The 26,962-nt window shown below is 40.8% G+C and overlaps 3 protein-coding genes across 9 annotated transcripts; all 3 read left to right on the top strand.

Annotated features, from left to right (window-relative positions):
* Positions 1–124: 124 nt before the first annotated feature.
* Positions 125–5,207, top strand: eif2s2 (eukaryotic translation initiation factor 2, subunit 2 beta). 2 transcript variants are annotated; one of them, XM_005941126.2, is made up of 9 exons: positions 125–274; positions 1,334–1,517; positions 1,615–1,715; positions 1,839–1,968; positions 2,071–2,168; positions 3,192–3,340; positions 3,456–3,512; positions 3,627–3,712; positions 3,822–5,207. In XM_005941126.2, the coding sequence occupies exons 1-9, from the start codon at positions 260–262 to the stop codon at positions 3,995–3,997; spliced, it is 996 nt and encodes a 331-aa protein (XP_005941188.1). In that variant the 5' UTR covers positions 125–259; the 3' UTR covers positions 3,998–5,207. The 2 variants fall into 2 exon arrangements, with proteins under 2 accessions (XP_005941188.1, XP_005941187.1); XM_005941125.2 differs by having other exon boundaries at positions 2,068–2,168.
* Positions 5,208–6,783: 1,576 nt separating this feature from the next.
* Positions 6,784–11,762, top strand: LOC102289851 (serine/arginine-rich splicing factor 6). Of its 2 annotated transcripts, none has more exons than XM_005941117.3 (6): positions 6,784–7,001; positions 7,391–7,551; positions 9,190–9,308; positions 9,420–9,622; positions 9,763–9,843; positions 9,995–11,762. In XM_005941117.3, exons 1-6 carry the CDS (start codon positions 6,895–6,897, stop codon positions 10,539–10,541), a joined length of 1,218 nt encoding a protein of 405 aa, XP_005941179.1. In that variant the 5' UTR covers positions 6,784–6,894; the 3' UTR covers positions 10,542–11,762. The 2 variants fall into 2 exon arrangements, with proteins under 2 accessions (XP_005941179.1, XP_005941180.1); XM_005941118.3 differs by having other exon boundaries at positions 6,787–7,001; positions 7,391–7,524.
* A 120-nt stretch (positions 11,763–11,882) lies between these two features.
* l3mbtl1 (L3MBTL histone methyl-lysine binding protein 1) lies at positions 11,883–26,947 on the top strand. Of its 5 annotated transcripts, none has more exons than XM_014339673.2 (22): positions 11,883–12,139; positions 13,191–13,398; positions 17,337–17,518; positions 17,724–17,850; positions 18,367–18,544; positions 18,619–18,754; positions 18,853–18,901; positions 19,288–19,376; positions 20,408–20,512; positions 20,634–20,769; positions 21,035–21,126; positions 21,434–21,585; positions 22,699–22,775; positions 23,069–23,154; positions 23,283–23,393; positions 24,261–24,450; positions 24,976–25,078; positions 25,377–25,565; positions 25,657–25,682; positions 26,132–26,289; positions 26,378–26,440; positions 26,679–26,947. In XM_014339673.2, exons 2-22 carry the CDS (start codon positions 13,221–13,223, stop codon positions 26,811–26,813), a joined length of 2,562 nt encoding a protein of 853 aa, XP_014195159.1. In that variant the 5' UTR covers positions 11,883–12,139; positions 13,191–13,220; the 3' UTR covers positions 26,814–26,947. The 5 variants fall into 5 exon arrangements, with proteins under 5 accessions (XP_014195159.1, XP_014195157.1, XP_014195160.1 ...); XM_014339671.2 differs by having other exon boundaries at positions 11,884–12,139; positions 13,191–13,386; positions 25,633–25,682; XM_014339674.2 differs by having other exon boundaries at positions 11,885–12,139; positions 24,261–24,402; positions 25,633–25,682.
* Positions 26,948–26,962: the final 15 nt, after the last annotated feature.

Here is a 26,962-nt window from a genome sequence, read left to right as displayed (position 1 = left end):
AAAAATGAACTATATAAAAACGACAACGTGCATATTTAGCACCAGTTTATTATTTCTGAGTCACGATCTTGAACGTTCCTTAAAAACTGTCAATGCGCAAGCGCAGAAAGGGGTGTCACCACGAGCACGTCGGGATTTGGCGACTTCACGCTTGCGCACTGTAGTCATACGCTGATGCAAGAAATTTTGGGCGAAGCGGTGTGGGACTGATCGAGGAAGAAAGAAGAGGCATTTTTATTTCATTGTTCAGCACGCAAACATGTCAGGAGACGAGGTAAGGCACTCCGAGTCAGATGCTGTTTAATCCGTGTAGGTGTGAAGAACTGCTGGACGGAATTCGTTGAGTTTCAGGCGCATATCGGTGCTGGGGATGACTTTGGGCCTCGACTCTGCTGCTCCCTCCCTTTCTGTCCGCAGTAGCGCTCACATGGCTGCTGCAGCCGGGCTAACACGGCCCGAGCCAGCCGGAATATCAAGAAAGTCATCAAGTATATTGATATACAGCTATTTATCGGAGCATATACGTTATATATTCTGAGCGTGGCTCATCAATTCGAGCTGTCGAAGCTTCCGTCGGACTCTCAGAGAAGAGTGGAAGCTAGCTATGTAGCCTTAGCTTCCCGTTACCAGAGCTGCGGAGCTAACTGTTAACGTTTTCTGCTGGAGACCAAAAGCTATCTGTACCTCGGGTTGTCCTTAAGGACAGCTCCTCTGGCTGTAAAATAAAACCAAAATACCAGAATTACCGCTGCTTAATGTTAATAGTACGACATTTTTATTTTTATTATTATTTTTCTAACTGAATGGGGCAGTCTGTGCAATATGTTAGTTAAAAATTCTGGAGGGTTACCTTACCTCAAGCCTTATTAAGAAACCTACAGCAGTAGGTAGGGTTTCTTAATAGTGTACTGACACACTCAGTGTACACTGGATCAACTCAAGAGTCCAGCCTCTGTCTGTAAAGATGATATGCAACATTTTGTTATCTGTTAAGTTGTTTTCTTTGTTCAATCCTTGATATGACTTCATGTTACTTTTTTTGGCCTAAAATGGAAAAAATAGCGTCTTTCCACAGTCCAGTTTTCATAACTGAAAACTAAATTTCACAAGCGTAAAATGTTCAAACTCCCACTGCCACTCAAAAGAAAAATCTGATGAAACATGACTTTCATAAATATATATATCTTGTAATACTCACTGGTAATTGTACTTATGCTGGATTAGTCAATGTTATGTATATTTAAAGCAGCCATAAAGTGTCTGTACTAAATGAAGCTGGACAGCATTTTAATATTTATTTTAATTTGATTTTTTTCCTTCACTCTTTTTTCAGATGATTTTCGATCCCAACATGACTAAGAAGAAAAAGAAGAAGAAGAAGCCCTTCATGCTGGAGGAGGACGGAGGAGAAGGGACGGGGGGAGAAGAAGCTAAGGAGGTGGAGACAAAGGAGGCAGAACCAGAGGCTGGAGATGACAAGGAGGTGGATCTAGATGAAGATGAAGGCAGGAAGAAAGGTTAGATCTATTTAAGGTGCGGTATCAGTTCGCAACTACGTATGTTGTGTAGAGTTATGAGCTCGAGGAGTTTTTTTTTTCTTTTCTTTTTTTCCAGAGCCGTCGGATGACTTGAACGACCTAAACTTCTTCAACCAGAAGAAAAAGAAGAAGAAACCCAAGAAAGTGTTTGAAAATGATATGGAGGAGGGATTGAAGGTCAGCCATTGATTAAACATTTGCTGATTTTGCATTACTTTTAACTTTTTGCTTCTACTGATTTTGATTGGCTTACCAATAACTTTCACGTGCTGAGTTTCACTTCTCACTTGTCCAAACCAGGAGCTGAAAATTGAAGGCGAGCAGACGGAAGCTATGGAGGAGGACAACCTGGATCTGATGCTCCCTAACAAAAAGAAGAAGCCAAAGAAAGTAGATTTTGATGAAAACGACTCTGCTGATAAAGACGAAGGTACGATGAAATCACATGGTTTTGAAACTAGGGACCGAAAAAAGGGACATGGATCATAATGTTTGACCCATAATGTCATTTTTCTTTTTCTTCTCCCAGCAGTGGATGATGATGATGGCAAGAATGGTGATGGGATCTCCTTCAGTTCTTCCACAGGACCGGCCTGGGCTGGTTCGGAAAGAGACTACACTTACGACGAGGTAGGATGATACGTGAAATGAGAAAGTTAGAAACAATTCAGGAAAGGCAGAAAAAGAGCTATCACAGTTGTTTGTGAAGTTATTTCCTGTAAAGTGGGATAAATATTAGACTGTTTTCGGTTGTTTTGTACTGTGTGAGGCTGTGTACACATAAACATAATAGATTGTTGTATTTCTCTCTCTCTCATTAATAAATGTCCTGATATTAAGACCTCAGCCCATTTGGTTTTGTGAGCTCCGTCCCCACAGATTTGTTAAACTGGAATTACTTTGCAAACCGTTTCTGTCTGAATAGAGCCCGTGTCCAAAAGGAAAGTCTGATGAAACATTACCTGAGACTAGCAGGGTTAAAAAATCTGATGAAACATTACCTGAGACTGGCAGGGTTATAAACAGATACCTATCCCTGCCAACCTTCCTAAAAGGCAAAAGAAACACTTCAAAATGATGAATTATTTTTTTGATTGCAATGATTTTCTAAGACAGCAGTTTAACATTTAATATTTCCTGTTTATTTTGTCAAACAGATAGTGAAACACTGGACCACATTCTTTATGAGTGTGTTCATTTTGGTTCATTTGTTTACTTTCAAAGGTTCACGTCAGAAAATGAAAAATCCTTAGTCAGGATTGCAACAAAGTGAAATATGGCCTGATAATGTAGTACAAAGCACCAAGTTAGTGTCCACTAACTTGGTGCTTTGATCTACATTTATGTTGAAGTTTTGCACTGAATATTTAACGGCATTAAATGTACTTTTTGAATAGTTGTTAAAATCCCCCACTTATTGTTCTATGAGGAAATGAGTGAAACGGTTTGTAAAATTACAAAGTTGGATTTACCGGTCTGAGAACAGTGTTCATAAAAAGCACAGATTTACACACTGCTTTCCTTTTTTTATTTTTTTTTATCCTCAGCTGATCCCACAGGGCTCTCAATTTCTGTCCTTTTATATTTTGTGTTAAAAACTTTATGAACATAGACAAAAAACAAAACAAAGTCACAGTATCGTCTCTGTTCCAGCTCCTGAACAGAGTCTTCAACATCATGAGGGAGAAAAACCCCGACATGGTGGCTGGGGAGAAGAGGAAGTTTGTGATGAAGCCTCCCCAGGTGGTCCGAGTGGGAACCAAGAAAACCTCCTTTGTCAATTTCACAGACATCTGCAAACTGTGAGCCTCGTGTAGCTTTTTATATTTACTGACAGACGCATTTCAGTGACACTTGTAGTATGTGTAATCCACAAACTGATTTCTTTTTTTTCTTTTTTCATGCGATTAATCACAGGTTGCATCGTCAGCCTAAACATCTCCTCGCTTTTCTATTGGCTGAGCTGGGAACGAGGTACGCTTTTTGTATTTTAAGTGATGTCAGTTCTCAAGCTAAGTTTGTGGCACGTTTTGTTTTTGTGTGTTCACTTTAAGTAAAAGTTTAATTAGCGTTTTTCTCTGTCAACAGCGGCTCCATTGACGGAAATAACCAGCTTGTGATCAAAGGCAGATTTCAACAGAAACAGATAGAAAATGTGTTGAGAAGATATATCAGTAAGTAGGAACGACGTGTTCTTTACAGTGAAGTTACATTGATGGGGTAAAATTAAACAGCCCCTGCTTGTGAACAGTAATGTTGAGTGGACTGTTCTCACCCCTGCAGAGGAATATGTGACGTGTCACACCTGCCGCTCACCGGAGACCATCCTGCAGAAGGACACTCGTCTCTATTTCCTGCAGTGTGAGACGTGCCACTCCCGCTGCTCCGTCGCCAGTATCAAGACCGGTTTCCAGGCTGTGACGGGCAAGAGGGCGCAGCTCCGCGCCAAAGCTAACTAAAGGCCATTAAAACTGGGTTTCCCCCACCTCTTCTCACGGTCCAATCTTTCCCCATCAGAAGGGCCGAAGCTGGGGTCGGGTGCCCGCTTGATCTGCTAAAAGGACTCTCTGAATTGAACTGCGGGAGGGTTTGGCTGTCATTTTGGTTGTGTCATGGCCTGACCTGACAGGGAGTGAGAGTGTCTAAAGATGAAAGATAGGGTTCAGGCACCTGATAAGCAACAGATGTTTGACACATACACTGCTGGATGCATTTGATTTGTTTGGTTGATGGACCCTCCAGCTCTTAGGGTTTTTTTTTCCTGTTTCCTATTTGCTGTGATTCTTGATTCCTCCAAAAAACCCTTGATTTAACACAGCTTGAAGTTTAGTTTTTGTTTATTTTTCCACTTTACATGCGCCAGACATTAATATTTCTTCAGATTAGCCAAATTGTAGATAAGCTAAGTTCATCTACAGTAACAGAACCAACGAATTGTTGACTTGGTCACTTCTGGGTTTTTTTTGTTTTTTTTTTGTTTTCTTGAACTCAACTAAAGGGTGTGTTCTTGTTTCTGGTCTGGTCCTAAATGATATATACAAAAAACTGTCAGTCCAGGATTTTCTACTCAAGCTTATAGAGACAAATCAGTCACCGGGCTGGAGTACATACAGGAACATGTCACTGAAACTAGTGTGTGAGGCTCCTAACACAGGACCTGCTTTTGATCATTTTGTAGCAGGAGACACAAAACTAGAAGACTTGGGGCTAATGAAGGGGAGAGCAACATTAAGAGTACTCTTAATAAAGGAGGCTGTTTATGAGATGAGTAGAAATTATTATACAGTATGTTTGTGAGTGCTTTTGTGGCACTGATGAGCAGTTTGTGTACCTATTTGATTAGAAAATTTTGTCAGCCACTTGAGGTTTGATGAAGTCAATTTGAAAATAAAGATTCAATTTTTCTTTTTTTTTTTTCTCTCCGATGAGCAGGATTCATGAGCTAATGCCAGTCACTAAAATAATAAAGTAATAATAAACTACAACTTCTGAGCAGGCACCTCAGATCGTTTCCTCCTTCAGGTTACTATTTTGCAGTGTGGTTAACAGAGTCTATCAAGGAGTGTCAATCTAATTGTTTTGAGAGGAATGTGAATATAAAGGTCTCGCTGGAATCATTTTAAAACCTGGTTTTTACAAAAATAAAATATTCTACTCTCCCTCTCTCCACTACTTTCTCTGCTTGCATTAATGACGGTGCCCGTTTAGTAATTGTCAGTCATGATAATGATGTCATGTTTTCACTCTGTCACAATGGAAAAAGGTCGTAATGATCAGTGAACAGCCTTGGCTCTCGTCATTATGGCCCCCTCCCTTTTCTAAATATGGCCATTGTTTCAAGTCCCATTAAAATATTTAAGTCTTATTTGTGTGACTTGCTCAGATGTGATTGACGGTCCTTGTGAGGCCCACGGTTTGCTGTAATGATACAAACACCGACCCACAAGGTTAAAACATGAGCAGCTGATAACCATGGTAACTGGAGACAATGTCTTTGAGTTTGGTGATTACATGTCGAGTTGCAGATTTATTTTGAACCTGACTGCAGGATAATATGTCAGGTTGGTGCCATAGTTAGGTTTCCTCTGCAGGCCCAAATGTCACTATATTATATAATTGTTTTTTTTTGTTTTTGTTTTTAGCTGCGCTTAAACTACCAGCATGCAGGTGAACACATCAATCACTGATGTATAAGTCACATAAATCTGTCATAACCAGCCAGACTTAAGCACATAGCCTATCAGATAAGTACTCATTAATCTCTACCACTTGCCATATTCTAAATGTGTTTCAACAATTTTATACAGCCAAACCATGGATGTTTAATTTAAATTCACAAACTTTGCACTTATACTATCATTTGGAGTCAGAATATGGATGCTATAGATATAGTTTGCCAATTTATCCAATAGTTATCAAACCATTGAGGCTATGCTGTCTCAGTTCTGCTTCACTTTGTACAACTCGGACTTTCAATCAGTGCAACTCCAGGTGATGTCGCCTAAAGAAATACTCAGATTCTGCAGCAGCTGGATGTTTAAGTGATGAGGAGGAAGTAGGCATTCAGAGCAGAGGTTAATGATTTTGTGGAGTGGTCATTGAGAAAGTATTGACTTCTGAATGTGAATAAGACCAAAGAAGTTGGTGACTTGACTTTCAGAAGAACACGAACCGTGTGTATCCTGGGACAGGCTACTGATGTGGTGGAGGACTATGACTACCTGGGCATCCACATGGAAGGCCAACACAGAGGCTTTAAACAGAAATTATAAATGATAGAGATATTCCGTCACGCAGCTGTGGACCATATGCATCAGAAATTGTAATACCAACGGAGTGAATAAACTGATCAGAAAGGCTGGTTCTGTGACTGGCTGCTAACGGGAATTTTTCTAATTCAACTTTATTGCAATAGAGACTTTACTATTCCAACAATTTACTGTTTGGTTGCATGTGTTTTTTTTAACTACCTAGTTTTTGTGACTGCGGGTGTTTTCTTTTTCTTTGTTTTTTTTACAAGTAAAATTGTATCCTTTTTTGAATTAGTTAAGATGATCTCTGTATGTACCCACTGCAAACTACAGTTACAAAATGCCTCTAGTTGGAAATGACTAAGGCAGATTTTACATAGGATTTAACTAGTATTTTCCTCTCGTGCGCGTAATGTCTGCGGTTTTGTGTGATAAACGGTAGCTTTTAATTTGGAGTTCTGTTCCGGAAATTGATCATCGTTAGCTTCACGCTTATTGGCTGGGTTTGGCGAAACAGCCGACCGGTTGCTGGCGGAGAGCTAACGACAGTAGCATTCAGCAATTTCGGAGCAGTAGTGAAGAACAGTCACTCTAGGCCAATCACAATGCCTCGAGTTTATATCGGACGACTAAGCTATCATGTCCGCGAAAAAGATATTCAGCGGTTTTTCAGCGGCTATGGGAAGCTAATGGAGATTGATTTAAAGAACGGGTAAGTTTTCGGCGGAATTTTGTAAGCCAGAGTCCAACTAGCATGTCGTAGTTAGCATTAAAGCTAGCCATTCATGCGAACGACGCACGGACTCTCGGGGGGCATTTCACTCTTTTACGCAGATAGATATTTTTTAGAAGTTAAGTTTGATTCTAAAACGCAATGTGTCGATGTATGACGTTTAGTATTGTCCTTATAAATGTAAAACGTTTTGTTTCTTTAACTTCATTCATGAACGTTTAGCAAATGTCGCGTGGCCAACATGGCGTCTTTATACTTTGCACGTCGCTGTGCTAACGTATGCTAACGCTAATTAGCTAGTTAATTCGTGGAAGTAAGCGGGTAACGCTCATTTCATACTCATGCTTTTAAACCCTTTCTTTTTGCAGGTATGGATTCGTGGAGTTCGAAGATAATAGGGACGCCGACGACGCCGTTTACGAGCTAAACGGGAAGGAGCTGTGTGGGGAGCGGGTGATCGTCGAGCATGCCCGGGGCCCGCGACGAGACCGAGATGGCTACGGTGGGGGTTACTGGGGTGGTGGGCGCAGTAAGTGCAGTCTATTACAAGATACCCTCTCTTCCCCTTCCCCTTGGGGTGAGGTGTCGACGTGGACTGCACAGACAGCTGTTTGAATGATTCATGGTTACGCTAATTTTAACAGACTTGTCGCATAGGTTTACAGATACTCAGCTGGCCCTCGATCAGGTTTTTCCAGGTACCCCTCATGGGTTATAGCCAGCCACGTGGGTAGCTCTTTAAGGCGCAGGTTGCATGCAAAGTTGTAGGACTGTCAGTAGAGATGTTCATTATATCACGCAGTAACTTCATCACATGCAACCATGGTTAATCTTCATTCTTACAAATCAGGGAGTCCAGTTTAATTTTATATCACCCTGCTGAACAGTTCTCAGTCTGTCACCCAAGGGTTAGTGACCTGCAGGTTTTTGCTCCTCCATAGTGATTATCATCACGAGCTACATGCTATTTGATTGCAAGGGGCAACAATCTGTGAGATTTAAAAAGCAGTTTTGAGTCTAGAGTTTAGTGTTGTTAAGTAACATAGTTTTCTTTTCATACATTGTAAAATTCACTTGAACCATAACTGTCATTTGGGTGAGCCATGTGAAGGTGTCTTTTTTTAATTTTATTTTTGTTTGTTTGCACCAGAGGGGGAAAAAAACAAGCTGAACACAAATCACCACATACATAGCTACCTAGTTAGTGTAGTCATTAGGAGTAGACTAACGTTTTCATGTGAAATGTGTTTTAACTTTGGTCTATATATAAATTTTTTTTTTATATTCAACATTAACAAAAGTCCTTGATGTTTCAATTTGAAAGAGTCCAGTTGCGGGCTGAGGCTGAGAGTCCATTGAGGCTAAAGATGACTGGCTAAGATGACTGCCTGTCCCGTTTGGCCTTGGCTTTCACCTTACAATGTGTGTGTGACCTTTGCCCCCCCTTGATCCTTGGCTGACCTAACCGGAAGCCATGATGACAGCAGCCTTTTGCCAATAGACCAGGGGTGATGGTGAGGATTGCCATTGGTTTTTATGTTGACAGCAAACATAAGTGGATCGGCACCTTTACAGACCTTACAATCTAAAGAAATGTTGTAAGATCAAAACTGGAAAAAAGAATTTCAGACTGACATCCGGTTAAATAAAAAGATGCCAATTTTCAAAAGATTGGTGTTTTTAACACCGTAATCAATTTGAACAGTGTCCCTGACTGCAGCCTTTGTGGATGCCTCCTTTCTGTTTGTGTTACAGGATACAGAGGTCTTGAAAGAACATCACTGTCCATTTGTTTTATGCAGCTATAGCATCACAGTGATGTACTGGAGTAAGACAGATGCTGATTTGTGTTTTTTGTATTGCCGGAAACAGATGCAGTGGTGTTCTTTGCAGCAGAAAACAGCTTCCAAATGCTGAAAAATACAAACTTTAAAGAGCCCATGCAGTTGCTTGTAGAGCACTTAACTGAAGCTGTTTGAAAATGAGATCAAAGAAACCCCTTTGACTGTTTGTACAAATTTAAACCCCCTCCCCCCCCCAAGGACAATAATCTGGAAACTCACTGCCTTGAGTGCATTTGATAGCCCAGAGCAGTAGTACTTTGAATCTTGTTTGGTTTAGTGGTTTCTAACTATTTGTGTGTGCTGTCGTTTTTTTTTTTTTAAAGGTAGCGGTTACAGCAGCCGCAGCCGCTCTGGCAGGGACAAATATGGACCGCCAGTCCGCACAGAGTACCGCCTCGTTGTGGAGAACTTATCCAGCCGCTGTAGTTGGCAGGACCTCAAGGTAAATATTTGAAAATAAGAGAGGGGAATCTTCAGATAAAGGGAAAGTGTATTGTAGAAGTGCTTGGAATGAAATCAATAATCGGCACCTCATCCTCTTCCCGTCCACCAGGACTTCATGCGTCAGGCAGGAGAGGTGACCTATGCAGATGCCCACAAGGAACGCACCAATGAGGGAGTGATTGAGTTTCGGACGTATTCCGACATGAAGAGGGCTCTGGACAAGCTGGATGGTACTGACATCAACGGGCGGAAAATTCGCCTGGTGGAGGACCGTCCTCGCAGACGTCGGTCTTACTCTGGCAGTCGCTCCAGGTAAGCAAATTTCTTACTGCTGACTGCTTTAAGATGAGCCTCGCTTTGGTACATTTTGTTGCTCAGAGATTTTGTTTATTTAACAAGAAACTGATGTAAATTTTTTTTTTTTTTTTTTAATCGTGCTCTGTCATCTTCAGATCTCGCAGTCGTCGTCGCTCCCGCAGCAGGAGAAGCAGAAGCCACAGGAGCTCAAAGAGTCGCTCCAGATCCCACTCAAGGTTAGGATCAATGTAATCTTGGAACAGTAACATGGAGATTTAAATTAAATTATTGGTGTTGATAAGTTCTGTATGTTCAGTATGACATTTTGTCATGACATTGCTGTCATGTAAGGTGGGGCTGTACTGAGCTTTGCTTCTGTTCCTATAGGTCTCGTTCCCGCAGCAATAAGAGACGGCATCATTCCCGCTCCAGGTCTGAGAGGAAGTCTCGCTCCAAGTCAGGAGACCGCAAATCACGTTCTCGCAGATCTCGTTCTAGATCCAACAGATCCAACAAATCCAAATCTCGTTCACGCTCTCGCTCTCGCAAATCTCGGTCTCGCTCCCCCGAGCACAAGTCCAAGTCTCGTTCAAAGAGCCGCTCTAAGGTAAAGTCGGAGAGGGATTCTCGTAGCCGATCAAAGGAACGGTCTGCTGAGAAGAAGTCCCGCAGCCGCTCACCCTCTCCAGTAGAGAATGGAAAAGAAGAGCATGTGGCCAAATCTGCCTCTTGCTCCCCATCTCCACAAGAGGAAGAGTGCCGGTCCCAGTCCAGAGAAAAGCGCTCAGCCTCTCGCTCCAAGTCTCGCTCCAAGTCTCGCTCCAAGTCTCGCTCCAAGTCTCGCTCCAAGTCTCGCTCCAAGTCTCGCTCCAAGTCTCGCTCCAGGTCTCGCTCCAAGTCTCGTTCACGGTCTAGATCAGCTTCTCAGGATTAGTGGGTGTAGAGAAGGGAGAGGTTTTCTTATTGTTTAGCTTGATCATTATGCTGTACATACTGAGCAGTGTTTAATAACTGGTTTATGCTTCTGACGCCCCCCCTTCAAATGTACATTTGTCTTTTAACTTGTTAAAGCAGGAGTTTATTAGACCATCAACCACAATACAGCCGATGCTTTTTGAACTTGTTTCAGATGATCTTCTCCCTTTAAAAAAAAAAAAAAAAAGTTTACAAATGAAATTAAGAATTTTGGATTAATGAAGATGGGTGCTGGGCTCTACAACTATAGCCCGAGGAAGTTGATGTCTCTGTGACTGGTGCCTGATTTGGTAAAGTTTAGGTTTCTTACTGTTCTGCTTTCATTTCAAGTTGTTTGTTTGGTCAGTGAATATTAAGTTGTCTTAAATGTTCTTTTATTCAGTTTGCAGCTGTTTGTTTTGGTTGGTAGTCTGACAGTTTGCTTTCCTTGTGTCTCCAGGCCTCTTATGTCTGAAGCATCCATCTTTGATTGGTAATTATTTTGTGTCGTACTCTTTCAAGCTCGCATGATTGTTGAAGAGTAGGCTCCAGGACTGGAGCAGTTGAGTTGACCTGCACATTCAGTCACATTCTTCGAGGAATCAGTCTGTCTTCGTGTTAAACGATGCATATTCAGGATGTAAGAGCTTGTAGTGCAGAACTTCTTAATTTAAAGATGAGGGTTTGGACTTGACTTTTGAGTAACTTGCATTGTAGATGGATTATTTTGATCCCTTTTAACTACTTGTACATAGAGTAATCAGCACAAAGCAATCTTTTGGTAGCTTTTTGGGGGGAGGAGGTTGGTAACATTAAGCAGGTAATCTATTAAGGGCCTTTATTTTAGTTTTTGATTTTCAGTTTGACTAGAGACTCCTTTGCAGCGTCCTGTTTTTCCTCAGATTCTTCCATTGCGCCGATTGCTTCCCTGGTAATGTTGTTTTCCCTCCCCAGCTTCAGAACAGACTGAAGGGTTTTGGAAAGCCTTATTTAAAGTTTGCAGCTAGTACTGTTTTTGTGCTTGAAAGGTCCATGTGTTCAGAACTCCTGTGAGTCTGTAAACATCAGACTTGCTGAACTCAGCCACATTCTCCATCTTGTGGAACTGACTTTTTTCTCCCCCAACATGTATGAGATCTAATGGGGAAAAAGTCCTTTTTTCTATGCTATGTTCAATAAAAGATCTTCATTAAAAAATAAACTTGCTGCCTGACGTTGTTTTGTCTGGATTATAAAAACCTTGACTGCAGTATTGACATGACCTATATCCTGCTAATTATATAATAAACGCTCGCTCATTATAGGCTGCAGTTGTGGAGGAAATGAGCAGAGCGCGTATTTATGGATGTAAGCGGGAACATTTCGCTCGCATGCCAAATAAAAATCGTTGCAGCATTATTTTACGCTTTTGCAGCTAATCGAGGGAGCACTTTTTTTCACCTATCGACCATTACTGAAAGTGGAGCGACGCACTGGAAGTCTTTCTTTTGGCGTTAAATTATAGCCAACGAGCGGTGACTGTACTGTGGTCCCGCGCATGCGCAGTCCAAGCCCCGGAGCCGCAGGAGATCAGAGCTGGTAAGCCAAATTTCAGTTCCTGAAATCTGAAAACACGAATTAAAATCAAATTTTAGAACTTTCCTCTAATTATAGAAGGCAGAAGCATATTTTAGTCACACTGGGTTTAAAAAGAAACCCGCCAGTCTGTTGTTTCTTTTTTTTTTTCTCCCCTCACCGAGGTAAACCGTTTTTGGCGTCAGAGATGTAATCAAGCACAAAGCTTATCATCTTTAATATACACATTTGATAATGGCTCGCGGATCTTTGACGTAGCAGGTTTAAATACTAATTTTAAATTTAAAGCAGTTGCGCCAAGGTTTCAAAAATACCCGGCACACTTAACGCTGTTATGAGGAGAAAATGTTGCTCATTCATTAAAGATATTGCCGGAATGGGCGATAAGGTTGCTTTTTTCATTAAATGGGATTTTCACAGGAATTGAGCCTCTGCTTTAGCACATTTTTTGCCTCAAGGATTTCAGATCCTCCGCCATTTTAACTGAAATGCTGTATTTTAGTCTCTGTCGGTGTGTGTGTGTGTAGACTTGGGAGCTTGCGCGTAAATATTGGTGTGTCACCATTATTCTTTTATTATTGAAAGGAATGCATGGCTTATAAAAGTTCATGGCTGTTTTGCCTTATTGGAAACACTTTTAGAGGAAGATTTTTTGGAGGGTGAAATGTAGTTAAATTTTAAAGTAAAATTTAAACTCTGTCCTGTACTTTGGATAAATAGTATTTTGTTGAATGATAAAAGCGGTGCTAATGTGGTAAATTAAAAAGAGATGTTTCAAGACAGCAGAAAATAATATTATAATAATATAAGATTTGAATTTTGTATATGCCTCTAAAGCAGACATATTCCAATAAAGAAATATATTTAAAAACAAGAAACAACATAAAAATGAAAGCTTAAATTGGCGGGATTACTCTCCCGTCCATACTGTGGCACTCCCTCCTCAGGTTTTGGGTACAGTCTCCTCTATAAATCTTTAACACACAATGTTAAAGCTGTTACCCGATAACCAGACAGCATTACTTTGTGCTATTTCTCACGCTGTGTCTCCCAGTGCTCCAGCACAACACACTGGGACGCCGTCATGAGTGCCAAAGTGAACATGGAGGCTCCAGCCAAAGAACCGGACTGCACCCCTATGGATCCGTCATCTTCGTCTCCCACAGAGACAATCCTCATCTGCGGGGGTGATGGTGTGACCAAGAAGGCTCGGCCTCAGCCCCACACCACCACTGCTCTCCTGCTACCAGGTGAACTCATATGTAAGCATGTTCACAGATACATACTCTACTAAAGCACTGTTGGGGAAAACACTGATCGTGTCTTCTGATCTCATTAGACTGAAAAACGAATTGAGAAGTGAGCCTTTAAGTAACCAGCAGTGTAATAATTTACCAGGCAAATTGTAAGGTCATAGTTCAGAATTTACACCTGCAATGTTTAACCTAATTCACAGGCATCACATTACAAAACAAGGGTCATTTTAATGGTTGACTTAATAACATCACATAGAGATATATACACAAAAGATGCAACTCATCTTATTAGGTCCCTGTTCACAAAGCTGTGAGTTTAATAATCAACTCTGAGTCTTCATTTCCAGAAAACCTTCATAGACTTACTAAACGGCTTCAGATCATTCTGTCAGTAATTCAGGTCAAAAAGCTGCATTTGTGATAACCCCCCCCCCCCCCCCATTGAAAATTATACTGTTAATTGAAAACTTATCTTTTCTTTTCATTGAACAAGTCATCCGCTTTAAATCTCAGTCTAATAAAATCATTAGCTGGATAAGTTTAAATGAAAATGTTAAAATTGACCTCTTTTACTTTAGGAGGGCAGATTCACCACGGCAACAGGTAAACTAGAGAGCCTCCTTTTAGTCCGTTTAGAAGTGCGGAAAGAGTCATTTTATTGAGCCACGGGCCGTTCTGTCATCATCATGCACAATATAAATGTTCGATATGAAATATCTAACTTCTCTGTACTGACTGCGGTGATTATTTAGCAAACGTTTCATTAGATGAAGCTATAGTTCTGATTTTTAACCCTAATGATTCAGCTGTAACCTGACAGGGACAAAATCTAGGAGATGTCCGGGAAGATAAAAATCTGGAGAAACAGACGAGCCACACTTTACTGATGGACCTGTGAGATTAGTAACCCAGACGGCAACAGACAGTCTGCCCTCAAGTCAGTTTTGGTTCAGTAAAAAAACAGTTATTGCAGCAGTTTATAACCATTGCATTTTTTCCCAATAATTATTCAGTAAAAATTTAATGTACTGATGGGCTGTAAGAATTTCATTTTTCACAGAGGATTTCATTATGTCTGCCATTACTGGATAAAAGTTTTTAATTAAATTTAGAGGAAAAACTGTGCTTTAATGTTCCCCAGTGTAAGCGTTCGTAATTTTATGTAATATCAGCCTTCAGTGATAGATGATGTCTCTCTTACGGCAACAGTAGAGATGTTTTACTCAGTTACTGGTAGCCTGATAGTAAGACTTTGCATGTTAGCATGGACAAACACGTTTTTAGAAATGTCTCAGCTTTTATAGAGCTGTTTACATGTTGTTCAGATAGATTTGAGATATTTTAGTGTAATTCTGGGAGGGTGAGGCTCTTTAAATAAGGAATACAGATTGTATCGGGACAAATTAAGCCACAATGAATGGATCTGGAGGAGATGAGCTGGATCCAGACCTGATCCAGTCTGAATCCATGATGGTTATCTGAGCGCATCCTTAAACGTCACTGTAAAAAAACATTGAACTCAGTTTTAGTTATTTCACGCTCATCTTCAATCAGATATTCTCAACATCTCCAAGACTCAGCTGTGACAGCCATTTTTCCATCAGTGTCACTGATTACAGCACAACACATGATTGATAACTTAAACAGTGATTGCTGCAGCAAATGTTTAAAGTGTGGGCAAACTGACTGACAGTGTGACAGCTGCATTACTGTTCACAGAGATTCAGCTTTAGAAAGACAGAGTCTATAGATTTAAATCTGAACTGACAATAAGTCTAAGATGTAATCGCTGTTATGTTACGTGCAGAAAACAGTGAACTAAGCATGCCCTCTTCTGTGAATGAATTTGCTGCGTTGTGCACTTTGACAGCGACTTTATGAAGGAGAAATTAAACTGTGCATATCAAGAGGGGAGGAGTCAGAGAGAGAAACTTGGTAACCATGGTAACTACTCAGAGTTGAAGTTACCTGTCGTTCAGGGGGGAAAAACAGTGTTTCCTTCAATTTAGGGTTAACAAATTCAACGTTGTTTACTAAGGCTGCTTCCTGGAATCGGGCCCAGCTGATGGTTTAAGGATTGTTAAAGATGCTACATCCACTACCAGTCAAAAGTTTGGACACACCTTCTCATTACTTTAAGAACTGAAGGTCAGACAGTCCGGAAAATAACTAAACTTTGAATGCAGTGCAGTTGCAAAAACCATCAAGCGCTACAATGAAACTGGCTTACATGAGGACCGGCCCAGGAAAGGAAGACCAAGAGTTACCTCTGCTGCTGAGGATAAATTCATCTGACCAGCCTCAGAAATCCCAAGTTAACAGCAACCCAGATTAGAGCCCAGATAAATGCCACACAGCGTTCCAGTAGCAGACAGATCTGTACATCAACTGTTCAGAGGAGACTTCACAAATCAGGCCTTTATGGTCAAATAGCTGCTAAGAAACTAATACAAGCAGCAACAACAAGCAGAAGAGATTTGTTTGAAATACAATTATCAAAATTAGCACAAAACACATTAGACCAGTGCTTTGGTCTCATTGTCCAAATTTAAGATCTTTGGTTCCACCCGCCGTGTCTTTGTGCAACACAGAAAAGGTGAACTGATGGTCTCTAGATGTATGATTTCCACCGTGAAGCATTGAGGAGGTGTGATGGTGTGGGGGTGTTGTGCTGGTGACACTGTTGGGGAACTTATTCAAAACTGAAGGCACAGGAGATGGTTTGGGATTAGATGAACCGCAGAGTGAAGGCAAAAGGACCAACAAGATGCTGAGCATCTCTGGGAACTTCTTCAAAACTATTGGAAAACCATTTCATGAAACTCATTGAGAGAAGGCCAAGTGTGTGCAAAGCAGTAACAGAAGCAAAGGGTGGTTATTTTGAAGAATCTAAAATATAAAACACAAGTTATTTCACACGTTTTTGTTTACTACATAACTCCATATGTGTTCATTCTTAGTTGTGATCCCTTCAGTGAGAATCTACAGTTTAAATAGTCATGAAAATAAAGAAAAAACATTAAATGAGAAGGTGTGTACAAACTTTTGACTGGTAGTACATAGAGTTCACTCAGCCACTCCTCACTGCATGTGCAAATCCTGACAAATCTTCCAGTGCCTGTTCATAATTAATTAATAAGTTTTAATGCATAATTTTTAATTCAGAGTTTCCATGTTCAATATATTTGTTAGTGAAAACCTTTAAGTTTTGATGTGTTGGCCGGACAGAGCAACACTTTCTGAGACGTTAGCTCTAGCTCACCAAAGCGGTGGAAGATTTTTACTTTTTTAATTTTATTAACAAAAGAGATAATCAGGTAATTAAAACTGTGTTTGTTCAAAATAACAACAACATTAAGAAAACAGTTTGATTGCTTCCAAAATCTCTGCTCTGTATTAGATAAACCAAGACTGTTGTTGTTACTTAAAATAAAAACTTACTGAAATAAAAACCATAACAAAGTTTTGGGGAAAAAAATACTTTAATGAACTGATATAAAAATAAAAAACAGACACAATTTATTTCCCGACACAATCCTCCCATTTATCTGACTTGGCGTTAGACGCACATTAGCTTGTGACCCTCTCTGAGGCCGGGTCTGTGCCCCCGGGTCTTTTACAAACGTGTTAATGACTAATAACAATAATATAACACTAAAAACCAGCAGATCCTGATTTCTATTGCAGTTTCTCATGTCAGAGAAATGTGCAGTAATACTGAGTGTGAAAACTGAGTGACGATATTAGCAGCTGTTTAACAGTTTTATGAAGTGTGCTGATAACCAAGCCTGTCTGCAAATCTACAGAAACAAACAAATACTATTTGCCTGGTTGTCACGGCAACAGAGCGCTGTTTTTCCTTTACCATTTATAGTGAGTAAAGCAGATGACAATGAACTACATCACTTTGTGCTTTATTATTCCGAGTGCATCTTTTTCCTCAGCTCCTGCCCATCAGAAGGTGGAGGTGACTCCAGCTGTTGCAGTGGGTAACCCAGGTAAAGGAAGCAGAGCCAATGAGATGGCAACGCCTGCACTGACAGCACAGGTGGGCGGGGCTTGTAGCATTGTCCATGTCCTAGAGTTGAAGGAGGGAATGGCCATCCTGCCCAGTAGCAACCTTAAGGTAAAGCGATATTAAGCTCTGCTGTGGTTTAAAAAAAGTCATTGAAAGTTGTTTTTATTTCTTTTTTGACAAAGTCCTGAATAACATATATATATATATATATATATCCTTTTTTTTTTTTAAAAGCAGCATACAGTTTGTAAAGACACGGACACATTTTGACAGATGGTGCACTGATGCGTGTGTGTGTGTATTTGTCTTGCAGTTCTGTGTGAGTGACTTAGGAGCTCTGAGCACATTGATCACCCCGGGCACTGCCAGCAGCACTGCTGAACCTGCAGCAGGGACTTCTGGGAGATCCACTGACGCAGAAAGAGTTCCAGACAAGCCAGGTAGACTCGTGGTTACATAAGGTCATAGTAATATCAGGCACAGACACACAAATACTGCACTCTGGTGAATCATTTACATTTTGCACACACAGAGCAGAAAACAGTTTGGAACCGGTCACCTCTAGGATAACAGATTTTTATACTACTTAGCCACATGTGTTTGTTATATTTTAGCACATATTTGATAACCAAAGCAGCTTTTATACCATGTGTGATATTTCAAATATAACAGTGAGTTAAACTAGTTCTTGTGTTAAACGTGTTTAAACAGCCTGCACTTTTATTTGAAGTACTAAACAGCATGGGCTCAGTCATCAGTGTGTGTGTGTGTGTGTGTGTGTGTGTGTATTAAGCATAAATGAGTGGTAATTACATCAGCTGTAGCAGAGCTTCTCTTTACAAGTGAAGAGGTTGCAGCTGCAGATTTCTTTGTAGACATTTAAAATCCAGCTGAGAAACTTTGAAAAGTCAAAGAATATTCAATAAAGATGCAGACGGGCGTGTTTTCACCTGCAGCCCTGTCTGTGACAGATGCGTCGGCTCCTGCCAGCTCTGGGAGGGGCGTGGCCCTGGAGCCAGAGAGGTTGGTGCCGATCAAAGCTGAAGTCCACGTTGATCCAGGACAACAGAACCATAATCCCAGAGCTCAGCGGACCTACACAGAAGAGCTCCGCAGAGACCCCATCACTGACAAGTATGTGCCCCGCTGCTATGTTTATGCGCCTCGCTCCACGTGCATAAGCTCATCTTTCGTTCCCCGCGCCTCAGGAGGAGCATTGGCGTGGAGAAGGTGCCGGCAGGCGGGAGAGTCTCCCTCAACCCCGATCACCTGAAGCCCATGAGGAAGAGGAAAAGGAAGGAGTACCTGAGTCCATCTGAGGAAGACTCGGACATCGAGGGCACGGTGGAACCGCGTTGCTATTTCAGTTTTAAAGTTGCTTTTATGCGTGACTGCCATCTCACCGTTTCCTGTTGTGCGCTTTCTCGTGTTTTCTTTTTAAGGATGAGAAAATGGATGATTCTAAAGCAGATGGCCGACACATCAGAGGAGGTTGGAGCATTTATTTCTTGCATCAGTGGTTTTGTTGGACGCATATCATCTTTCACTGGATACTATTACTACTAAGCTGCAACACTACATCACATAAAATCACATCATCTCTTTACTTCATCCAGAAGCTGTGTGTCCTTCTTTATCCTTTCATTACATACCCTTTCCTGTTTCAATTTATTTGAAAAAAAAACATGCAAGGTCGAAAATGTATCGAGTGTATAGAAGACATAATGTTGGAGTTTCACAGCAGGCTTAGATTTTTTATTAAATTCCGCTGCAGCTGACATGCCATTAAATTATCTTCTTCTGACTGTTTCCATTAGTTGTAAATTGTAATAAATAATTTTATAAATGTAATAAATGATGGTGTCTGTTTGCTGAAGGTGGAGACAGTAAGACAGAGCAGTGGACGTGGGCTCAGTACCTGGAGGAGACCAAAGCTGTTGCTGCTCCTAACAAGCTTTTCCAAGAGGTATGTACACACACACACACGCACACACACACACACACGCACACACACACACACACACACACACACACACACACACATCAAAGGATTTTAAAACTTGTTTTAACCGTAGTAGGCAATCAAATCTATTGCTCGGAGCAAAATTGAGTGTAGCACTCTCAAGAGAGGGACAAAGTAATTTATGTCGCCAAAGCCATATGTTCATATATTAAATCAAGGATTTAAAACTAATTTCACATTGTGCCCACTTTGAAGTGAAGCGGGCCAAATCAATGAAACTCTCCTTTCTGTAAGTGTAAAGAACTTTAGTTACACTTTTAATCTCTGAAGTATCTCAGTGTAAGAAAAGAAGTGCAATTTCAGCAGTACGTCTCCGTTTTTCTACACAATAAAGAAACGCTGCTGTATCAAATGAAAGAAATCTGTCAGCGCAGCTCGTTGGGCTTAAATTGTAAGAAATAAGTGCTGAAAATTACACAAAAGAAAGCTCATTGCTGAGACTATTCCAAAACAGAAAGTGTATGTTAATTCAAAGAACTTGCTTCTTTTTTTTGAGCTGTGAGTGTATCCAGCAGAATAGTTTACCTACTACGTAGTTATGTTGGTGTGGTATAAATGTCCATGGTCTTCATCGGTTAAGTTATAAAATGTTTAAAAATACAGTTAAAAGTCCAAAATTTATGCCATTTTCCAAACCTGTCTAAGCAGACTGGATTGGAGTCTTAGAGTGTTTGTCGGACCGATTCTGACCCCCGGGCCTTACGTTTGACACCTCTGTACTAAATGTTGGAGTTTGATTTTAAAATAATCTAAAGGTTTGTATAACAGTGATGGAAAACCTAATCTTGGAATAAAAGAGTAAAAAACATTAAGATGAAGACATAATCCCTGTTATTTTATTATTTTTTCTAGCGGTTTTCGGATGGTTTCGCTGTTCTTTGCTGTCACTCAGTTTCCCCAGAAAAATCTTTTATGCAGACTTTGCTTCCATCTCCTTGTTGTACGGAAACTTTTGCTGTTGTTTCATGTTCCAGTCCCAGAGAGTGCCGACAGTGAAGAACGGCTTCAAACAGGGGATGAAGCTGGAAGGCATCGACCCGCAGCATCCGTCCATGTACTTTGTCCTCACTGTGGCTGAGGTGAGCCAGTTGACCGTCGCCGCCAGGCTTCTTATTTAGGATCATTTTCATGTATTCACAGAATGCTTTGGATGCAGAATGAGTTCACTGAGGTGTCTCCTCTTCTGATATGTCATGTCAGGTCTGCGGTTACCGGCTGCGGCTTCATTTTGATGGCTACTCTGACTGTCATGACTTCTGGGTGAATGCCAACTCTCCCGACATCCACGCTGCAGGCTGGTGTGAGAGCACAGGGCACAAATTGCACACCCCCAAAGGTCAGAGGTCATACTTATTCTTACATTAAATAAATTCTTAAAAAATATTTGCCATCCCAGTGTGTGTTTTATTGACACAAGAAGTTTAGAGTGCATGGTTTCTTTTGGTGCAGATTAAGTAAGGAGATCTAGTGTTTTTACTGAGCTCAGCTGAGTCTCTCCTGGCATTTTTACATTTAAAGCACACAGATGTGAAAACAATTCCTCTAAATCCTCTAAATCTTCCAACATGTGACTCCTCTCTGTATTTCTGTGCTTCCTGCAGGCTGTAAAGAGGAGGAGTTTACTTGGACCAACTATCTGAGAATGACTAAAGCACAAGTGGCTCCCAAAGAACTTTTTGCCAGTCCCGGAAGGGTAACCATCTCTGTGCAGTATAATATATGCTGGCTGTTTTAACCACACACACACATATTGGATGAGGTGACTGATTCAGTGCAAGGAAAATTCCCAACTTCAGCTATTATAATGAAAAGCTTATTTTAAGAAATGTGCACCTTAGATCATGATCGTGCAGCACTGAAGACAAACTGGACTGTTTTGTTTAATAAGGTCCTGGATAATTTTAATGTAAATACCAAATGCATGGAGATCATAATCTAAAAATCTTGACAAGTGGCTCAACAGCACACCAAAGAAGGTAACGCTTCCCCTGGTTTTCCAGATCGATGTGAAGTGTGGTTTCGAGATAGGAATGAAGCTGGAGGCCGTCGATCGTATGAACCCCTCCCTGATCTGTGTAGCAACCATCACCGATGTGGTGGATGACCGCTTCCTGGTTCATTTTGACAACTGGGATGACACATATGACTACTGGTGAGTCATAGCATCTATCTGAATGCTTTTGGGAAATGATTTAAAGGATTTCTAAAATGATACTGTGATTGTGCTTTTGATATGTTCATATAAATCTGAAGCAGTATCGGTGAGAATACAGCTATTTAGATATTTCGTGCTGTCATAGAAAAGGGTAATTATAATATCTCTATTCTGCTGGTGTAGCTGGAGGTTTGAGTTTAATCAAGAGGGGAGCAGTTGGCATTGTTAAGGCAGATTAATGATGGCTGCTAGAGTTTGCAAAAAGTTCTGAATCCCGTGGAACGAAATTCATACCTTTATTAGGACTGAACAGCTGTTTGATGCTGTGTCATAGGTGATATGTGACCATTTCAGATTATAAAATTACATTTGTGAAATGTTCATTTCAGAACTTTTTAGAGAGGCAACCTTGCTCAGAAGTAAAGGTTCGTCTGTCTGCAAAAAAAATCCAAAACCCTTGGACTTTTCTCAGTGTGAACATCTAATATGTTTTCCATGTATCCGATTTCTTTTTCAGTACATATCGCAGCAATTCAGACTACAGCAGCCGAGCTGCATAAGCACGGTGTATTGATTAGCGTAAAGATAATGCCTCCATTAAACAAAACATAACAGGCTGGACTTTTATCTGGCTCACTCGTTTCAGCGCATGTGCCAGTTTTCTCCCAGCACACAGCAGATGCGTGCTGCTTTCTCGTTTTTTCACCTCTCTCTTTTCTCGCTCCTGTGTTTCAGTAAAAGTAGCTGTCGTTCAATATTCAACACAGTCAGCTCAGATTGTTTACAGAGCGATGCAGAAAAAAAGTGTCGTGCAAACACTGACATTGCTGTAACACAATCTTCACAGAGATTCAGAGCAGTACAACAAATCCACCTTTACATCAATGTCACTATGGATACAATACTACTAAACAAGTGTCTTTAGATCACTTCAACAGAGAGAAACACAAATCTTTCAGGATTTAAAAGTTTCACTTTCTTCAACAGCTAGATGCTGATTTATTTCCTGCAGCATAATCTCTCATCAGTTCAGTCTTAATTTTCCTGTAAGTTCACAGAAATTTCTATTGAACCTAAATTGTGCATATTGTTGTGTGTCACAACATGCAGGTGTGATTCCAGCAGTCCGTACATTCATCCTATTGGTTGGTGCCAAGAAAGGAACCTCCCTCTAACACCACCCCAAGGTGAGGAATGTGATCCCTGTTAATCAGTAGTTTATCCGTGCTCATTGTCATATCATGGGTTCATCATGAGTTCTGCTCAGTTACTTTTTTGTACACTTGCCCTCTTTTTTTTTTTTCTTTCATTACCGTTAAACTGAGGATGAACATGTGACAGTTAAAAGTTAGTACCTGACATATGTATCTATGCTTAAAACTTACAAAAGCTGTTTTTTAATAAGTGATATATAAAGTCAGGCAAAACCGTGTAAGGTTTTATGGCTGTTTACGTTGGTGAAAGTTTTTTCCTGCACCAGATTATCCAGACCAGGGCCGGTTCTCCTGGTCTCGATACTTGGAGGAGACAGGATCCAAAGCAGTGGCTGCTGATGCCTTTAAAGTGGTGAGAATGCAGATAAAAAGTAAAGAAGAGCTAGCATTACGAACAGTAAAGTCACAGATTAATGGAAAATATGTCTAGTTTGTTTTGTTGTCAACGTGAATGTGAAATCCCATCATCCTCTGCTCCAGCGGTCACCTCACAGCTTTCAGCCTCAGATGAAACTGGAGGCCGTGGACAAAAGAAGTCCCGGTCTCATAAGAGTGGCTACAGTTGAGGAGGTGGACACGCATCGCATTAAGGTACAACTTTGTGTAGTTCTTTAATGTTGTGGAATGATTACTTGAACCCATTTTCTTGAAGAAAATTAATTGATTGATCGATTCCTAAAGATTAAAAGATCCCAAGAATCAGTCAAAGAGCTGGAAGCAACACAATTAAACATAATCCCAGTATCAGCTTTATAAAAAAAGGAGTCAAGACTGGTTTGATGACAATAAAAGAAATCAAGTTTCATCAATCATCAGAGTAAATTAGATATAGATTCCTGCTCCAGTACTTTTTCCTTATGCTCAGCAGCTGTGCTTCAATAAATAAAACAATAAACAAGTCTGGAGATCAAATATCATCTCGGTGGACCACTTTTCAACCTCTCTGAGCTCCGCTTTCAAAGACCGACCATCCTGACAATCAAGCATATGATCCCTTCGGTCTGACCATCAGCATCCAGATAAACCAAGGTGCTGCTCGCGCAACCTGCAATCTAACTGATGCAGTGAATCAAACCTGGAAAACAAGCAGAAGGTGCCAGTCTCATGGGTTAAACCATCTTGCCTCGTCAGGAACAGTTTGAACAAGGATTTTGCAGAAGTGAAGAAGACAAACAGAGATAAAAGACTAGATCAATAAAGTGGATTGTGTGTGTGTAGATGATCGGATCAGTCATCAGAAATAACAGCACAACGACTAAGAGAAGTAAACAGAAGAAACAATAAAGTATGTTTAATGTGTGCCTGTCAGTTTGGATAGGTCTGCAGGAATAAGATCTTCCATGTCCAATCACTGTGTCATACGTCTTTGCAGTTGACTGTTGATTTCTGTACATTTTGAGCTCAAGTACATGTGGAGTATTTATATCTATTACAGCCCGCTCTCTTCTTCTTGTTCAGATCCATTATGATGGCTGGAGTCACGTCTATGATGAGTGGGTAGACTCAGATCACCCAGACATCCATCCAGCAGGCTGGTGCGAGGCCACCGGTCACCCGCTTAAAATCCCTCCACGGGACACTAAAACACAGCAACCGCATGGTAGCAACCAGCCTCATGTGACTCCTTTTTCTTCAATTAAAACTGGAGGTCAAAAATTCTAAGCCTATTGCTATCTTCTATAGACTGTATATAAAAAATAGAAGTGGCCACAGTGACATCAGTATTGTGTTACGGACTGTTCTGAAACTTTATTTTAATATTTTGTTGAACTTTGAAGGCAGTGCTGCTACGATATTGGCTAATGCTAGCACTGACAAGCTAGCTTACATAGCAAGTGTAATTCACTGTGATATTTAATGGCATGCTAACTTTACCTAACAATAAGAAAACTGGATTAACAGAAACTGTTCTTAGGTAATGATTGAATCTACATTGTCAGGCATATCCATAACTTTAAGATTTAATACAAGTTAAATGGGTGACTTTATAGACCAAATGGTTTTTTTCTGTTGTAAAGCCAGTCTCATGTGGACATTAGTGGATCTTTCTAAAGCCTCACGGTTTGCCACTTGTTATTTACATGATTTCTTTAAGGCATAATCAATGCCGTGATTGTGAATGTCAGCCTATGAGTGTATGTGAATGTCCTCCACTGTGTTTGTATATATGTAGGTGTGAGGGAGCCTCCTGCTACAGGCCAGTCCACCTACACCTCCTCTGTTCCCTGTAAACCCATCAGTCAGCCCAGAACCAACAAATACAGCTTCCACAACAGGTAAATCCTGAACTCAGCTCTGTCATCCTGTCATTAAATGCATGATTTTTCCAAAAACTTGGGATGATGTGTAAAACCTAAATGAAAACAGAATAAAAAAGTCAAATATTTGAACTGAGAAAGTGGATCATCATTTTGAATTTGACATTATCAGTCAATGATCTAAAAAAAGTTGGGACGGGGCCATATTTTTGTTGACATTTTACACAGAGTCCCAACTTTTTTTTTAAAAAAATTAGAATTTTTTTAGATGCTAAAATGCACAGAAAGCATATCTCCATTTTTGTCTTTGAAACAGGAAGTGTCCAACTCCAGGGTGTGACGGCTCAGGCCATGTCACCGGTCGTTTCACCGCCCATCACTGCATATCCGGCTGCCCATTGGCTGAGCGTAACCAGGGTAGGCTGAAGGCTGACCTATCAGACTCAGAGTGCAAGAGAAACCTCTTCTTTGGTCAGAGGACTAAGAAGACTCATTACCGTGGCAGGTAAAGTGGTGTCCATGTATTTGTGTGCATGTTTGTTTTTTCTCGCATTCATTTTCTGTATTTTCAGGATTGGTCGTCCTCCCAAATACAGAAAGAATCAACAGAGGGACTACCAGAGTAAGTTGCACTGTTTGTTTTTTTGTTTTCGCAGCACCTCACCTCAAAACAAGAAATACTAATAATCTAATCAGAAGATTTGCATGTTAATTGTTTGATATGCTGTATTTGTTACTGTGAAAAGGCCGGCAGACCTTTTGTAACTCACCGGTGAAGTTTTTAGAGCTTCCACTGAGCCTTGCAATCTAATAGAAATGAATTAACCGTTGCTTTTTCTGCTATGATACCCAAAATTAAATGGTTGTCAACGTATTTATCTTATATAATTACTTAATGCTTTTAAGATAATTTTACAATCACGTTGTCTTTATAAGATTCTAGATACAATATTTAGACAGGCAACAGTTGCAACAAACATCCAGTCAGCTCATGTATCTCGTATTCCCCTCAAATTTCCATGTTTGTACAATCACGTGTTTCATCATGTGTATGTATGTTTCTGTGCACAGACATGTCCTCACAGGGAGTGTATCCATCACTGTTCATGTCAGCTTTGAGCAACCAATCAGACCGCACTCTGTCTTTGTGCTGGGAACAGCACTGCAAGCTGCTGCCCGGCGTTCAGGGCATTCACGCCAGCCAGGTGGCTGCATGGAGCGTCGAGGAGGTGGGAAAATGTCGTTCGCCTCTATAATTATTTACATTCTTTCTCTGACTTATACGATTACCTGAAATCCGCTGCATCTGTGCCGCAGGTCTTCAGATTTGTCCAGAATTTAATTGGCTGTGAAGAACAGGCTCGTCTCTTCAAAGAAGAGGTGAGACCAGAGGTGGATTAATAACTGAAGGATGAATAAAGATTTGCAGTCTTTACTGGTGACGTGTAAACATGTCATTCATTACTGATGCTGTTTAGACTGTCTTGCACTCTTACATGTTTGCAGCTGTATAATATTTCTGAGTGGATTTCACTGCTAGGTGCTACTATAATTTGATATTTGACCAGATGGAACAAACTCTTCTCCACTTACTATCTCCACATTTGTGTCTCTCTAGATGATAGACGGGGAGGCTTTCCTGCTGCTGACCCAGACCGACATTGTGAAGATCATGAGCATTAAGCTAGGCCCCGCCCTCAAGATCTCCAACGCCATCCTCATGTTCAAGAGCACAGACGAGGGACTGAAGTGAATCCCGCCCTCACTCAGCGGCAGCGCTGTGCCGCCAATCATCATGTGCCAAATTCATTCTGTTGCAGGGAAAAAGACCCTGACCCCTTTTTCCATGTGTTCGGTGTCCTGTACCCATCAGAGAGAGGGAGGAGGGAGGGGAGGGGGTGG

The sequence above is a fragment of the Haplochromis burtoni genome, unplaced genomic scaffold (assembly GCF_018398535.1).
Source record: "Haplochromis burtoni strain Fernald_Lab_line unplaced genomic scaffold, NCSU_Asbu1 Contig_60, whole genome shotgun sequence".
Lineage (NCBI taxonomy): Eukaryota > Metazoa > Chordata > Actinopteri > Cichliformes > Cichlidae > Haplochromis > Haplochromis burtoni.
The sequence above is the reverse complement of the archived record's forward strand: the minus strand, read 5'-3'. Positions and strand labels throughout refer to the sequence as shown.

Bases quoted from the DNA above. Each gene is read 5' to 3' on its own strand.
- l3mbtl1 (XM_014339670.2), top strand. From the start codon at position 13,221: ATGAGTGCCAAAGTGAACATGGAGGCTCCAGCCAAAGAACCGGACTGC. The intron at 19,377-20,407 runs GTATGTACACAC...TTCATGTTCCAG, and splicing joins CTAACAAGCTTTTCCAAGAG to TCCCAGAGAGTGCCGACAGT. The intron at 26,441-26,678 runs GTGAGACCAGAG...GTGTCTCTCTAG, and splicing joins CTCGTCTCTTCAAAGAAGAG to ATGATAGACGGGGAGGCTTT.
- eif2s2 (XM_005941125.2), top strand. The intron at 2,169-3,191 runs GTAGGATGATAC...TCTCTGTTCCAG, and splicing joins GAGACTACACTTACGACGAG to CTCCTGAACAGAGTCTTCAA. The intron at 3,713-3,821 runs GTAAGTAGGAAC...TCACCCCTGCAG, and splicing joins TGTGTTGAGAAGATATATCA to AGGAATATGTGACGTGTCAC.
- LOC102289851 (XM_005941117.3), top strand. From the start codon at position 6,895: ATGCCTCGAGTTTATATCGGACGACTAAGCTATCATGTCCGCGAAAAA. The intron at 9,623-9,762 runs GTAAGCAAATTT...TGTCATCTTCAG, and splicing joins TACTCTGGCAGTCGCTCCAG to ATCTCGCAGTCGTCGTCGCT. The intron at 9,844-9,994 runs GTTAGGATCAAT...CTGTTCCTATAG, and splicing joins CGCTCCAGATCCCACTCAAG to GTCTCGTTCCCGCAGCAATA.